The 16,781-nt window shown below is 43.2% G+C and overlaps 2 protein-coding genes across 6 annotated transcripts in view; one reads left to right on the top strand and one right to left on the bottom strand.

The window, feature by feature from the left end:
• Nucleotides 1-4,358, bottom strand: part of pdia5 (protein disulfide isomerase family A, member 5) — a 57,924-nt gene extending 53,566 nt beyond the window's left edge. The window contains exon 1 of the mRNA XM_085766401.1: nucleotides 4,275-4,358. Within this exon, the coding sequence (XP_085622527.1) occupies nucleotides 4,275-4,340 (66 nt within the window). The 5' untranslated portion in view covers nucleotides 4,341-4,358. The remainder of the gene's footprint in view (nucleotides 1-4,274) is intronic.
• A 1,463-nt stretch (nucleotides 4,359-5,821) lies between these two features.
• Nucleotides 5,822-16,781, top strand: part of sema5ba (sema domain, seven thrombospondin repeats (type 1 and type 1-like), transmembrane domain (TM) and short cytoplasmic domain, (semaphorin) 5Ba) — a 184,824-nt gene continuing 173,864 nt past the window's right edge. For all 5 annotated transcript variants that reach the window (XM_085764225.1, XM_085764223.1, XM_085764224.1 and 2 more), the window contains exon 1: nucleotides 5,822-6,060. The gene's annotated coding sequence lies outside the window, so the exon portion shown is untranslated. The remainder of the gene's footprint in view (nucleotides 6,061-16,781) is intronic.

Genomic DNA, 16,781 nt, shown 5'->3' with positions numbered 1-16,781 from the left:
TCTGCAGTCAGGTTAAAGCGCACATCCGCTGTGTTGGTAAACAAATAATCCCTCTATATCAACGGAGGCAGCCGTGCTTGAGCAGCTTGGGTTGGAGGTGGTGTGAGTGCGGGCCAGCGGGGGACAGGGGGGGTTCGGGCTTCAGCACGGTACGGAACAACTGGCCCGTGTGAGTGCGTCCTTATTTGTGGCCGCTGCAGCGCCACACGGGCTTTGCCTTTCAGCAATCAAGCGCTGTTCTCGTCTTTGTTAATAACAATAACAGCAACAGCTGTCGGCAGCTGAGATTGCTGTGCCGTCACCATAGAAACGCAAGACGCATTACGGCTCATTCGCAAAATACCTTTCAATGGAAACACCCGCAAATGGCAATTGCACTTTTTCGAAGTTTCAGAAATATCGCTTTTATTTTGCGAAAATCTGTAATGGAAACGCAGCTCTCTCACCTCATCTCATCTCATTATGATACTGTAGGACTTCAACCTCAGAGCTCTCTGTCCCAAATAACGTGCTACTTAAACATTTTCATTGTGCTGTGCTCTTAAAATAAATCAACAAATACTAGTGTAAAGTCCATAAGGAATTTTCCCCTTAAATTTAGGTTCTCAGGAAAATCGCCGCTTATCAATTAATCGATCATCGATCGATAAGGTCTATCAACTATCGATTAATGAATTACTCGATAATTTGCATCCCTATAATTGACATTTTAATTGTTTCTGGGCTGAAAGACGTGGCTCTGTGTGATCAGAGGCGGAGATCTGTTAAATCTGTTAAATTTATAGTCTGTATGTAAAATTTCTGATGTTGAATGATGTTGTTGATATATGTTAAATATATAGTCTGATGATGTTTTGTGCCACACAGAACTATGTGCCACTATGCTGTGCCGAAAGCAAATTCTGCCGACTTGTTTTGCAGTCCTTAATAAATGAAATGAATGAATGAATGAATGAAGATCAATCACAGATTGAACATACCACTTGTATCTATAAAGTAACAGTGGTGGACATTTTTTTTAAGTGTGATTAGAGCAGTGTGTGTATTATACATGCAACAATGTCTGACATTCCTGCCAAAAGGCGGATGCCAGTAAAAATTTGTCTTTGGGGTATAAATCAATATGGGCCACCTGCCCTGTGGCATGCAACACTGCTTATTTTAACAATCAGTTAATAAAACGTCACTGAAAACAGGTAGGGTCACACATATTGATTATTCTGGACTGAAAAACATAATTGACTCGAAGACAACGTTGTGGGCTTATAGCAGTCATGCGCAAGTGAACCAAATAGTTCATTTTGTATGTGCGTCTGTGGGGGGAGTCTGGACTAAATTGTTTTGACAGGTAGTTTTCTGCAACCCAGACAGCTGCCCTGCAACAATGCACTACAATGGTTCATCCATCCCCTCCTGGAATCAACTCCAGACACCGAAAAGTGCTACATACACACACATGCACACACGCACAGTAAGTAGAGGTGTTGGATGATAAGCACAGAGGTAGTCAAAGTGTTACAGCAATATCAGCATGTCATGGTTAGGGCATGCAGCAGATAATAACCGTTTCCCATTCCCATCCTCTAATAATAGGTTGGTTTTGTTTTTCAATTAAGCTTTTAAAACATTAGGTCTATAAAAATGTTTGAAAATAGTTAAAAGGTTCAAGCACAATATCCCAGAGCCCAACGTGCCCTTTTCAAATGACTTGTTTTGTCTGAGTAAAAAAGTCCCAAAGGGTTTTCACTCCCAATTAAACACAAGAGAGAAAAGCAGCACATCCTCAAATCAAGAAATTAAAGGCAGCATTGTTAGGCACTGTGTAATGTCACATCTAAACAACTGACTGTTTTGTTAACCAATTTTTATGACAATGCATGCAGCACAGCAAAAAAAACCTTAAAAAGGCAACTGAGGCTCGGGTCAGACACTTCATGCAGTCACTGAGTGCAGGAGAAGATTAACAATCAAGTATATGGGGCTACAGATTCCAGCACTGTACATCTGTTGTGGATGTAAATATTGTCAAATTACAGCAGAGAGAGTCAGCACTTTAACCCCATCGCCATGATTTCATTTCAAATGCAAAGGCTGTGGCACGGTCCCAAAATATCAAGTAGACAGTCAGAGTCCAAGTGCATACAGACTGCAATGTATACACACACTCACACGCTTATACACACACACACACACCCTGGCTGGCACTACCCTTATTTGCAAAGGCAACAGGCAACAGGAAGCAGAGCAGGATAAGGTCTGTGTCCGTATTAAAAAAACAGTTGCTGATGGTGGAATGAATTAATGTTTGCAGGTTTTAGCTCTGTCACTTCGCTGCACACTGTAGCACATATTTGCAGACCCCTCATTTTCACTTTTCACCGCCTTATTAGAAAAGCATGCACTGTTAGTGTTACCTCACAGCAGTAATGGACACAGAATAGATAGTCACTGTGATAGAATCAGCTGATTGATTTTCATATCATACTAATATGAATGGAAAGTGAAAACCAATGGATGCCTTATCAGGAGCTAAGGGATATCCCAATTCCATGACATAGGCTACAGGAGAAGGTGATCTGTTGTGCCTGGGCAATTAAATGCTAAATATACCCCTGCAACCTTTGAGACCTACAGAATAAAACTAAAATTTTCATTCAATAGAATTAGTAGTTTTCTTTCATGTAAAAGTGCGTCTGCATACCTCGAGATAGAAACCAGGGTGTGAACACTTTATTTGGATTACTATATGGACCTCGTAGTGGCAGAGATAGTGAGAAATCAATGCATGCCTGCAGGCACACAAATAACTGGATTTTGTGAATAATCAGGTTTGTCATAACCCGATATGATCAAAAACAGGTTTAGGCTCAAAATAGGGACATAATGCAGGTGTAAACATGCTTTGCATTGGTTTTGTATGAAACTGTACTCAGTTACAAACCAACGCTAAGATCCATGTTTTAATTTATACAGCATAGTAGTATATTCAACATTTCTCCATTTGTTCTTAGTCATATCAGTTCTTCTCTCTTAGCCATTATCATCAATCTGCTTGTCTGTGTCTGCTTCACCGTTACTTTTTTATGTTTTTATGCGACTGCTTGTTTATGCCTGCTTTAACTGCCAGTTTTGTATCATGATTGTCATTTCCTAAAAGCCTAACCGGGGACAACAATGACTGCAAATTGGCCATGGACAGAACTCCTATTTATTGCATCAGTTGCACAGAAATTGGATGTAACAGTACCTAGATGCATTGTCCCTGAGAAGTAAACTGATGAAATAAATAATAAACTTGAACATGGACTGGGAAGAAGGATGAAAAAATAAGGTTGAAAGCTCTGGAAATAGCTGTTGAAATGGAGTTTATTTATGAAAAACTTTCACCATTTTCTGTCTTTGTAATGAATATGAGCAATATTTTTGGTCAAGAGCCAACTAATTCCTTCCCGACAGTCACATGACATGGAAGGATAGGCTACTGTGTGCTACTATAGGGGCACTTCTGTTTTAACATAGCCTATTGCTGCCTATGTGAGTAACGTTATAAGCCTAGTAGCCCACACATGAGTTTGAAAGTTTTGAACTTTCAATTCCCTTTGCACGAGACGACTCCTGTTGCGTTTAATGACAACAAGCCCGCTACCCATGAGCCTTTAGGAGACATTAGTGCAGGAAATGGAGGAATTAGATACATTTAAGTGGAGGTAAAGTTGGTTTCCTCGGGTCTGCTGTTCCTGCTCCTCCTGCTGCTGCTGCTGCTGCTGTCTGTGTGTGTTGTTTACCGTTCAACGCTGGAGGTTAGTGAGTTACGGTAGTTAGGACCGTGGTTAGGACGGACAGCACCGGGGAGGGAGAGCCCCTGTACTCAGGCGACCGTTGACCGGAGACCCGCTGCCTGTGTGTGTGGTTGCGTTAGCCGTTACATAAACATCTCCCTCGGCTCTACCTGCGCCACACAACCCGCGGTCCAGCCACCCACACTGCCGCTACAACCGAGTTGAAAAACCCGAGCACCAAGTTGAGTCTGGGGGCTGTCAACTTCACCTCCTGCTCGGACAGGACAGGCTTGCAGGAGGAGACGCGGCGAGGAGCGGTTTGAGGAGGTTTTTCCTTTTTTTTTTTTTTTTTTAACCTCCTCCTCTACCTACCTACCTATTCCTTAACGGACACAAACAGCCTGTGCTGCGCGTCATTCCCGTAACACAACCATTACCGTTCACACGACACACAAACACACACGTAGGACGTTACTAGAGCTTCTTTTGACTCACCAGCATCACCAACATGAACATTTTCGCCTCTCTCATCCGACTCCCGTAGCGATTCCAAGAAGCCATGATGCCGTTGCCACGTCTGGATACGCAGGCGCAATCGGTTTTCCACATATTCTTGGCCGCGGCGCAAGGCTCCTTGGGAAATGTGGTTCTGAAAATGAGGCTGGTGGGAGGTAGAATTGCACCTGCCGCCTCCGCCCCTCCTCTCAACAGCTCCTTTCCATGTTATTACAGGGCGTTTATGAGCGTAGCCTACGTGTTATAGTTTAGACACACGACTTTTTTTTCTTTTTTCTTTTTTTTATCAGGACAATGCAGCCATATTGTAAGACATCTAATTACATGGGAAGGGTAATTAGCAAATTGGTTTGTGATTGAGTGTCTGTTAATTAGCTCTTTATCAATTTAAAATGTGTTCCTTTAGAATATTTGATTTTATTACAGCTGTGGTAGGCTATGTTATCGGCAACAACTGCAGTGCTCGGCTCAATAGGCACATGCAAAGCAAATGCAAATACATGGACAGTTTAAATCAGGAGCAAAGAATAAACAAATAAAAATGTGTATCGACCATGCAGAGTAGCCTAAATACATTTTCCCATGCAAGGATCACATTTAAAATATAACCTACAGAAGACTTGGAGTAGGTTGTTCATTTCATTAGAAAGTATTAGTTCAGTTTGCCTGGTTGTGGGCTGATGTTAAAAATAAATAAATAAATAATAAAGCAGAAGAAAGAAACCAGCTTAAAGTAGGCTAGGTATTTTCTGAATGGAGTTAGGTTTTAGCCCTGTGGTTTGAACTGATAATGCCAATAGAAAAGTATAGAATAGATAAATGGAAACTACAGTATAAAATGCCACAAATAAGTCGTTTTCTGAATGGAGCATGGACTGGGTTAATGTTATATTCCCCAGTTTATAGAAAAAGGAGGATGACGATATGAGTAAATAAAATTGCACATATGATTCATTTGAATCTGAATGGTGTTTTATTTTTATTTGGCTTTTAACTGGTTGATAGAATAGAATAGAATAGAATAGAATGTATATGATAATGGCACAAATGACGTTTTCTGAATTGAGTGTGTCCAATAGAATAGAATAGATAAGCTTTTTTACAGTATGTGTTTGAGTTGCACAGTTGTTTGGACAAAACATCAAAGCAGAAAATAAATAAATAAATCCATCAACACTTCTATGCCCGCTGGAGTTCTATTGCCAGGTTACCTCCGCTCAGAGGCGCACAGCAGGTTCAGCGGAGTCCCAGACAACACAACAACATGTAGGGCAGACCTCTCCCAGAAGCCCTCCTGCCTCTCCCCGGTCCATGCTGTGATTCAGCCTGCTTTCTGCTCTGGACGGCCGCGTTGTTGCGACACTCTTTCCACCTCTCCTCTCCGGGTGGTGTCCATGCGCTTCCTCCCTTACATTGCGCAAATCGGCCCCATCTTTTGCTCTCCCCCTTCTCCTCCTCCTCTCTCTCTCTCTCTCTCTCTCTCTCTCTCTCTCTCCCTCACTCCTCTCCTCCCACCCCCCTCCTCCCCCTCCCCCTTGAAGCCGGTGGTATCGTCCGACGATCAAGGAGAGAGAGAGCGCAGTTGTCGGCTGCAGGTCGTTCTGTTCGGAGAAGGGACGCGCTCAGCGGCTGAGGACACAACACTAAGACCCCGGTCTTTATTTTATTTTTTTGACTCTCTACTGTCCAGTGGTGCGAGTCTGATTCTCTCCTCGTCTCTGCCTGGCATTGTCATCAACTTGGGGGAATACAAACATCTTCGAAGGTAAAGGAAAAATCACTTTTTCTTTGTTTTCTGTGGCAAAATACCTGAGATGACTGACACAAAAGCACTTTTAGGTGTGTTGTGCTCCAGTTTCCAGCCCGTGCCCTCGCTTCAGATTTGGCTTTGCAGGCGAAATGGATGTAGTTTGAGTTTTTATTGAGGTCCTGGGTTTATTTTCCATGAGATGAATCAATAAATACCCCGTTTTAGCATGAGTAACCTGCTTAGATAAAAAAATTTTTTAAAAAACACCCTCCATCACTAATGGATTGGCTACTCGAGAGCTTTATTCAGCCATGCTGTGTGGTCCGTTTTTTCCTCTGGACCAGTTTTCCAGCAGAACACCGTTTGTGGTGTTTTTTTCTCTATATATAAATTAATAGCCTACAATTCAAAATGTCCAACACTTTCCCGTCCTGTTGTCCACTTTCACTGTTTCAGGTGAGGCGATTTGTCCGTAGCATGTGTTATTCAGAGCAGTTAACAGTTCCTTTATGCCTCGCCAGTTTTACTTTCCACTCACGTTTCATCCCAGGATCAGAGCAGCATTTGTGGGCTGCCGGAGCTGCCTGTGCCAGCCACATTAGCACTGTCAAACTTACTTTGTGCTGCACGCTGCCCTGTGGTTTCGATAAAGTGAACTTTATATTGAACATAATAATAATTTGAAGAGAAAACATGATTGGTGTTATTTTTCTGGAAATGCTTCAATTGCGCCTTTTATATGCATTTTTTTCTCTCTTCGTTCCGACTCATTTGAAACGTGCTAACCTAATTTGGGGCCACAAACATGTGATGTACAACCGACAACCTTGTTGTCTCTTCTCCGACTTTGCTTGTGAACTTTGTTGACCGATGTAAGAGTAGGCCAGGCCTCCCCACAAAATGACCTCTTTGCTCATCTATTGCAATTAACAAATTGGCTTTTACGCGCGCACTGTGCAGCCTTTACGCACAGCATCCCGGCTGCTCCACGTTTCTCCAAAAGCCCATAAAACGTTTGTGAGACTAATTCAGCATGAAAACACCCAGAGTCATTTTTCATTAGCTTGTCCACTTGGATGAATTGCCTCTCCGTGTGTGTTAGATACACACACACACACACACACACACACACACACACACACACACACACACACACACACACACACACACACACACACACACACACACACACACACACACACAGGCACCCCAGGTCTGCTTCATGTTAAAGTATCAAGATGGATACGCGTCCAGCTGAAGCCTTCCCAGGCTGTGGATGGTGAACAAAGACGTGCAGTATTGTAAAATAGGACATTTCCCTCTTGTGTGCATTTAAGTTGATTATTCTGAAATGCATTGTTGGAGCGAGAGGTGGGCTGTGATGTTGCAGAGCGACAGAGGGCAGTGTTGAGCAGCACTTTGCAGCTCAGGGAGGCTTTGCTGCATGTGCTGGACTTTGTCTGTGCTGCTGGCTGGGCTCTCCAACAAGTGAACAGAGACACACAGTGCTGCAGACCAGGCTGTTAGTGCTGCTGGAGCAAAGGGCCAGCACTCATCCTCGGCTCGGACAAATTAAAACACAGAGGAACAGCACAGCTTTATAATGGATTATTGCTTGATTTTTTTGTTTTTTTGTTTCAGGTGATTAAATGTCAAGCACTTTTGAACAAGCTTTTATCTGGGAACAGCTTTCAGATATATTCTGTCCAGAGCTGGAGTTATTTGCGGCTTAAAATAACACATTTGTTGCACTAAATTCATCAAACAACTTACTCACTTGAAAGCTGTTCCCCGCCACCACCACTAACCGTCACCACCGGGGCTTTTAGACCCCTTTCTACAGAGCTGTGCTGTTTTTCATCTGTAGCATTTAGTCGAGCTCCAGTCGTCCAGTGTCTTTAACAACATCAATGAGGGACACTGTGATGTTCATTAACATACAAATGGCTCTCAAATAGAACAGAGCGCGGCTGCTTTGAGTTTTTGGAAATGAAAATGTGTCAGACGACATCATAACAAGTTTATGCAAATCCAGCCTTTCTAAAAAAAAAAAAAAAAACACTCCACTTTAAAACCCACCATGGGCAGAAGCATCTGTGCACTGTTATCCTGGGTCTATTTGGTTAGGCTACTATAAATAGTGATCCAGGCTAATTGAATAAATATTGATGCCTTTAAATGGACAGTTATATATGACGTAGCATCAGATCCTGTTTCACATCCAAACCACTTCATTGTCTCCGTCTGAAATTCAGAATAGCAGTCTGCAAGTTTTTTTTTTTTTACTTTGTTCATTAATCAACACATGTGAAAGTCTCATATCTGGCCCTATCTTTTGATTGATATTCATATATTCTTACAGGTTTTGTCAAGCCCACATGCTTGTCTTATGGATGATTAACGCTTTTGTTATTTGAAGAGCTGTTTTAGTATCCTGGGTCAGTCCTTTCAAATGGAAAGCAGGTTTTCATCTTTGATGAACTTATGAGGGCTCTTGACAGGTCCTGGTGAGGGGAACCAGACCAGCAGAGCAAAAAGAGATCCAAAACAAAACACAAAACTAGATGAAGCCCCCACCACCACCACCACCACCTCCTCCTCCATCTCCATCTCCTCCTCCTCGCTCCTCTTAGACCACCTCTATGTTCACTTTCCCCTTCTTCCCATCTCTCTCTCTCTCTCCTTGATGCCTTTGTAGTTACAGCGTGTGAAAGTGTTTTGTTTTGTGATTATATGTAAGGGTCCGTATCTTCGTGGCATCTGATGTCGACATGAATTATTCATTTTCATTAACTAATATGATAGGTGAGGAGTAGATGAGCCGGCAGCCTCTTCATCAAATTTTTAATGATGCATATTTATGCTGTGCAATGTGGATTACTCCTGTTGTCAGGCATCGTTTGAGACGGGATCTACGGATATAAAAGTTTAATGTCAGGAGAACTTGATCTGTCATCTCTTCAGCCTGGTATTAGCTCTCTAGGAAGGAAGAACAGCAGGATGCTCCGACCTCCATGAAGGTTTCTGTTTAAAGGTACAGATAATAGGTTTGATCCAGTCTGGTCTCAGCCTGCTTCTTCACACAGTCACATATCTCCAGGTGTATAAAAGTAGAAAATAAGTTTAAAGGGGAAACTAATCTGTCTCCCCGGTGTTGACAAACTGTTTGGTCATTTCAGGATGCAGCTCTTCAACCCCCCAGAGCTCAGCGGGAAACGGCAGCTTTTACAGCATTATACTTCTGCTGTTAGTCGGTCATTCAGCTGTTTGGCTTTTCATGCACGTCCGCCAAGCACTCCAGGACATCTGTCGATGCTCATATGAACCAGACCTCGGTTTTTATTTATGCACTATAACACCTCTTGCTCTTTTTTTTTGTTGAGTCGTTTACTTGAGAGAGGCAGCAACAAAGATGCATTTCCACACTAAAAACCCAGTGAGAGATGCTTTAAGAACTGCTGCGAGGCGGTGAGTGGCTAGCTGAGACGTGCTCTGCCGACCATTGATCTTGATTTTACTTCTCTCTCTTTTTTTTTTCTTCCTCCAAAGCACTGAGCCAGGCATGTGAAAGTGAAGCAGAGAGATTTCAGACTTTTAAAGTGGCCTTCTTGAGCAGGATTCACATGGTAATTAGGTCAGGGGACACTGAGGAAAAACAAAGCTGCCTGCATGCAGAGAGAGCAGAAAACATACCATGCTTTTTTTTCTTTCTTTTTTTTTTTAAGGATGTTTCAAGGAATCAGTACAGTGAGCGCGCCGCTTCCTTAAAGTGGCTCTGTGTGTTGCGAACGCTGCGGCCACATTGGAGCGTCTGTTGCTCTCTGTTATGTAAATATAATGCCAGATTTGAAATCACAGCTTCAGGCGCTGTGACTTGTGGCGGCAGCCTTCGCCTCAATATTCACTGTGGTCTTTATACTCAGAATACAAAGCTGTGCTGCCTTGTCACCTGAATGTGATTATGTTGTCCGACAGTGCTGACATAAATGTTGCCATTTTCCATTCACGGGCCTCTCCGAAGCCTGATTGAGGTCCTGTGCTTGAGTACACCTCATTTTATTTGAAATGAAATCATTCCACAGTTATTTGATGACTTGTGCAGAAACATGCAAATTTTGGCTTAGGCGTGATTTTTTTTTTTTTTTTGTGGGCTGATGTGAGAAATCTGTGGCCAATTTTACTGTCAGCAACAAACTGTAGCTTGACAAATACACTTTGCTGCACTCCAGCAGCAGCCTGATGAGAATCTGCTGTCAGCAGAGGGAGGCCAGCAGTCTGCGTGGTGCAGTCTGAGCCAGTGGGTGGAAATGAATAATTCCACAATGTCTGTCTGGGTCCCCTCAGCCTCCCAGGATCTCATTGTGTCTGAATGCTGGGCGCACTTGGTGTGGCCGTTGTTTGCAACCTGAACTCTCTCTGTGTGTGTGTCGACGCACAACCTACCCGTCTGTGAAATCTGATAGGGCTGCAGCAGCATCTCTGTGCTCTGTCTGCAATCCTGCTAATCAATGGCTGATGCGACTCAACAGCCTCAATTTGTGTCCGCAACTTTTGTCATCACTGTTTGCTCTCTTTTTTTTCTCTGTGTTGTAATTACTTTACCTCTGCAAATAGAGGTAGCAGAGATGATAAGAGCAGGCAATCTGTCAGGCAGAAAAATAAGATGCGGAGAAAAATATTTCTACCTAACAAGTTCTTTTGTGTGTGTGTGTGTGTGTGTGTTTGGTGTGTTAATGTTATAGTTTTGAAATCTATCCATCCATTTTCTGCTGCTTATCTGGAGTCGGGTCACACTGGAGCCAAGTTTAGCGACGTTACCCAGACGTCGCTCTCTGTTTTGCAGTCCCTCCTGCGGGACTCTAAAGTGTTCCCAGGCCAGATGAGATATATAGTCACTCCAGTGTGTTTTGGGTCGACCCACGTATCAGTTGGACGTGCCCAGAAAACCCTCGACGGAAGGTGCCCAGGAGGCATCCCGATTAGACGGCCAAACCGCCGCTTGGCTTTAAGGGATGCAAAGCGATTCTCATTCTTTTGGTCACCGCACAAAACTCCTGACCACAGGGGAGCTCCTTAAAGTGCATGGCAGAGAACCACAGCCTCAGACTCAGATGTGGTGGCTCTGAATCCAGCTGCTTCACACTTCGCTCCACACAGTCCCAGCGCATGCTGGAGGTCAACAGAACCACATCGTCTGCAAAAAGCAGAGTCCACAAACTGGAGACACCTCTTATATTCAGATTCAGATTCATAATTTATTGTCCCAGATGGGGGAGTTCATTTTCACAGTTTGCTCCAGACAGGCACCAACACACATTAACATAAACACAACATAACCAGACAATGTACAGTAATACATGGAAGAAAAGAGCAGGCCAGTTATTATAATACAGCTTCTAGCACCTGTTGTTTACAGCTGTGATGGCAGAGGGCACAAAGCTTTATATTGTATATTATATTATAACTGTGTTTAAGACTCTGCTGTAGGATACATGTCCACAATTACATCCACAACGCAGACACCTTTACCTTTCTAGTAATCTCACAAATGGTGAAGAGCAGGTTCACACCCAGTCTGTGGATATGGAGGTTCAGCAATACGCCGGAGCTCCGGTGGGTGTCGGATGGCCAACCATCCATTTCTTCAGTCCCTCTAACCGCTGGCGTCCATCAGCAGGTTCTCAGGTTGCTGCTGCGACGGGCACCTCCAGCCTTTTCACGGCAGCTCTGAACAGCTGCCTCCACAATGGAGGCTTTGAACACTGGGATGCAGAGAGGTTTCTCCGGTGGTGGTGTCAGGGGATTTAGTTAGGTTTTCCCAGGCCACCCTCCGCTACATCTTTAGTACCTGGTTAGTTGATCACTCAGGGAATTTATGAAGCAACACTGTCAAAAGATTTATAGACCACAGCTTCTTAAATGTGAGGGTTTGGTGACTCTGTCTGTTTTCTATCATTGTGATTTCAGCTTTTTTTGGGTGTGGACTGTTGGCCAGTTGGACAGGACATGCAATTTGAAGATGTCAGCTTTGGCTCTGGGAACTTGTGATGGACATGAATTTTCACATGAAAAAGCGTAGCAACTGACGGATGAATCGATAAGAAAATGAAAGATTTATCTTGCAGCCCTTGTATTGTATAATGTAGTGTAATTGCTGGCATTTCTTAGACTTGCACTTTAGGGCTTGAAAACCATCAGGAGACGATACAAACTGCCTTTAATTTCTCCTCTATTAGTCATTTCAAGGAGGCATTTTTTTCTTAGCGTGTCAAACTCCTCAGTGTTTTTCTCCTCTCCACTCATTGTTGTCCCTCTTGGTATTAGATGAGGTGTGTGAGAGTGTGTTGTGTGCAAGCATGCGCTCATACGTGCATGTGCGCATGCGTGCATGTCTGAGCAATTTGATTTTTCTCTTTGTATGCGTGCGAAGCGGACGTGAAGGCATGTGCCTTTTCTCTCTCCCGTCCCTCCTCTGTTCAGCCCCGGCAAGGTCTGAGCAGGGCAAGAATAAAAGGAGAGCAAAAGGAGGAGAAAGTGCTCCCACAGTTGATTTGGCCATTGTGGGGGGAGGAACACTATTCCCATTGATGCTGTGGACGCATGGCTGAAACCCCCAGAAGCTTTAGGAAGGGAGCTTATTCAAGGCTTGTTGTGACCCGGAGGACTGGGTTGGAAGATGGGTGTTGAGCCCATTGTGGGGACGGTGGGAACATTGTCCCTGCTCCGCTGCTTTAATACCACTCTGAACCCCTGGCTCTGTGAGCTGGATGGGGCTCTCAGGTTGTCCGTTTTTTCTTTTTTTTTTGCTTTACAAGACACTGGAGAGGTCTCATATGTTAGAGGTCTCATGAATTTTCAAAGTCCTCAAAGGGACCTGAGAAACATTTTCCTGAAAGACTCCCATTAGAGTCTATGTGACTTTTAATTTGATTCATAAAACTATATGGTTTAGGAGTTGAGCTGGACTTTGTATCCATATAATATCTGTAATAAGACTTGATGTCCTCTATTCTACCTTATACTGTGGAATGTCCTATATATGTTCATATAAGTGGGCTCAGTGTTGATTTTAAACATATTGTATCTACATTGACCAATATATCAAACTGCAAATCTGCCTCAGGGGACTTAATAATCTGTACAGTGTGTGACATCCTCTATTTCTCATAGCTGTTTAGTTGATTTGAATTCTGCTGGCTGCATAGGATTTACATTATTTTCCTATATGATTCCTCATGGAAACATCTGCATGTCATGTTTCTCCACTAATTATTTCAGCTTTTATACAATTCTTCACCCAGTCATATATAAATCCAGGTATTTGGACAGAAATGTCTTCAAATGTGAATATGCAAATATTAGCACAAAGCAGAAATAAATCATGTTGAGAATGACAGAAGTTATATACTGGCATAAATATGGAAATTTCAAACATTTTACTTTAATATAATGACACATCTCTATCTTTCACTATAAGCTTTGAAATCCATGTTATTACAGCTCCATAAAAAGCCACTGTGCAAAATAAGTGCTGTTAATCAAACCTTCACTTGCTTTGAATTCTTATTATTCCTCTCCTGGATCTCTGGGGTTCACGTATTTTACTTTGAAAAGCCCAATTGTAGGAATCCTTAAGAAACCATCTAAATGAAATAATGTTTCTTTTTTTTTCTCCCAGGGGGCGTCTATTATGGTTATATCTCCTCCAAATGGAGTCACAGCGAGAGAGCTAAACTCTCTCCATGAGTCTCTGTGCTTAGTGAGAACAGGTTTGCAGAAAACTCTCCGATCAGGATGCATTGGCAACTCCTGGAACATCCATCCCAGCTGTATATGTTAACACAGTGACTTCATAATACCCTTTCCTGATGTTGCCATTGTGTTGTGGGGATTATTTCAGGGGGGTAAGAGGCTTGTCATGGCTCAGTCTGTCATCTGGACAATACCAGCTGGTTTTGGAGGCTATTAGCTCAAGCAGATCAAGAGTTCAAGAGTGATGTGTTTACTTTAACTTTTATTAGCATTGGTTTCTCTCCAGAATTAGACTTTGATTAACTGCCTCTCAGTGGTATAACTGGCTCATTAGGCAGCACAGCACATAACGTCTCGGCTGGTCAGCAGTCTGGTTTGTGAGAGTGCCCGTTTGTTTGCATATTGTCCATGTGTTTGTGTGCACATGTGTGTGTACTGTGTATATTTACAGTAATGACCATCGAGTTGGGCTGCTTTCGCTTTCGCTGTTAACCGTAACCCTGCATCCCTGTCGCACATGTAATTGGACAACCGCATGTCAGGCTGTGATTTGCAGCACGAGCCTAATGACTCCGCAGCAATAAATATGCTGAGAGAAGTTGTCTCTCTCTGTCAGATGTTGGCTGGGAATATAGTGCAATGGCTAAATTCACTGGAGAGAGGAGGGTGGCTGGTGCGTGAAAACTCTCCCCAGCTCCTTCCAATCCAATCGTCTCCTCCTGAGAGCTTTTTGTCCCCTGGGCTCTTTGTTTTTGCCTGAACTTTACACATTTCCTCTCAATCCTGTTGTAAAAAAAAATCCAATTAAGCTTGGCCATGAACTAAATACATCTGTCACAATGAATTTCCACATTTACCTATAAGCAATGATAAAGGCAACAATAGTTCTTCATGGTGTTTTTCCACCTGTTGCTTCAGCTCTGATTTCTTTTATCCCCTTTTATTTATTTTTATTAAATTTTTTTTGACCAGTTAAAGATTTAGAAAATCATCTTATATCACTGGAGCTGTTCTCAGTTTAATCAGGATGGACCATGATGATAATTGCATGAGCTTAGTTTGGGAAATTTCACATCAGACTTCAATCGTCCTCATCTCGACTTCCTCCTGACATGGGACCACGGCCGCTGTCAGCCGCTGGTAAACAACAGAGCGGAGGACGAGCCGCAGAGAGACGGCTGTTTGAGCTGCTTTTCAAGTTTCCTCTTCGTTGACAAGTTCATCTTTCACTGTCAGGACCCGAAGCCTCTAAATGTTGGATGCTGCATGCGTTATTATTATACCGACTCTGGCCTGCAGACACTGAGACACAACAACTCCTGCATGTTGGATGATTACATATTATCTCATCCAATGCTGCAATGAATTCTGGGGGGAAAAAAAAACCTTTTGTTACCTGATGCTCACTTCTTTCAATATATCCTACCCCCTCATGGTGGAAGTTGTTATTATTCTGACTCGATAATATCATTTTCTTGATATGTCATGAATACTGCAGTATATCCTCCTTTTAAAATGATCACCAGCGACAGTATCGCCCACAGTCTGCTTTGTCTGGTGTGTGTATATGTGTGTGTAAACGCTGCAGTATGGTCCCGGACTGAAGACTGAGTAACAAAGACAAGCAATAACAGACAGACACCATATATTATACTGTCTGGCCTATCTCCCATCTCAGATGCTAAAACACTGAGAATCGGACCAGTACTATTATTCAGTGTTTGCGTTTGATAGCTTCTCCTATACGCGCTGGGTATCAATGCACGGCCGGCTTTACTCCAGCTTAACCCCACCAGACATTCAGGAGAAATTATTCCACTGCATCTTTTGACCTTTTTCTTTGGCCCTTGCCAGAAATCTCTTGGATTTAAGCCAACAGAGAAGAGTTTTTCTCCAACCGGTGGCTGATTTGTGATTCATGTTGTGTGTGTGTGTGGCTGTGTGTGAGCTACAGGCTTATTCCTGGAGTTGTGGCTTGCAGGGGGATGGTGCTGCAAGAGGAGCCTTAATCAGGTGCTCATTAGTTAACCGGTGGTGAACAAGGAGAACTTGTACAACCACATGTCTCTGATATGAGCGTAAAAGCAAACCCCTCTGAGTGTAGACCCTTAAAGGGATAGTTGGCCCATTGCCATAATCCCTATAGTCCTAGCAATAGCTTCGTTACCTTTATTTGTCGGTGCAAGCTAGAACGGTGGATCAGAGCCGTGAGCTGCTCAGAGCTACACTACAGAGGCTCATGGGATTTCTTGGTTTCCCTCATCAAACTCATCAAATACACAATCCAACAACTCCAAAACACTCTGGTGGACAAGTTGTGACCTGCACATTCACCACGCTATGAGATAATAACAGAATGTTCCGAGACAGAGCCGTCTTAGAGGTAAATTCATGCAAAACCACTGATGTGTGTTGCCTTCAGGGACAGTTTTTTCAGAAAGCAGTCTCTGTATTTACCTCGAAAACAACTCGCTTGCACCGACAATTAAAGGTAACGAACCTACTGCTATGACTATAGGGATTATGGCAATGGGCCAATTTGCCAAAATGTTGAACTATCCCTTTAACCGGTGGTGAACAAGGAGAGCTTGTACAACCACATGTCTCTGATATGAGTGTAAAAGCAAACCCCTCTGAGTGTAGACCCTTAAGAATACGACCTCAGTGCTCATTTGATGTTTGACTGCAGCGCTCCACACAAAGGTCGACTCCGTCCGTCACCACTGAAAAGAAAAAAAAAGCTCAAGTCAACAAAGTGGAACAAAAAAAGACCACGATGCATATAAGTTTTTACCAGCTTCCAGCATCAAGTGTGATCAAGAGTGTGAACAGGGTTTGTTTTGTGTCCCACTACCTCCACAGCACCGCTGAGTTTGGTTTCGCGGTTGGCTTTGGTTACTATGACGATAGAAGTGGCTCTCAGCGGGGGAAGGAGGGTCTGTTTCAGACAGAGAAAGAGAGGAGTGTGACAGTGATTAATGTCC

The sequence above is a fragment of the Trachurus japonicus genome, chromosome 21, assembly GCF_045865225.1.
Source record: "Trachurus japonicus isolate A0001 chromosome 21, Traja_1.0".
In the NCBI taxonomy this organism is placed as follows: domain Eukaryota; kingdom Metazoa; phylum Chordata; class Actinopteri; order Carangiformes; family Carangidae; genus Trachurus; species Trachurus japonicus.
This window is presented reverse-complemented; position numbering and strand designations above follow the sequence as displayed.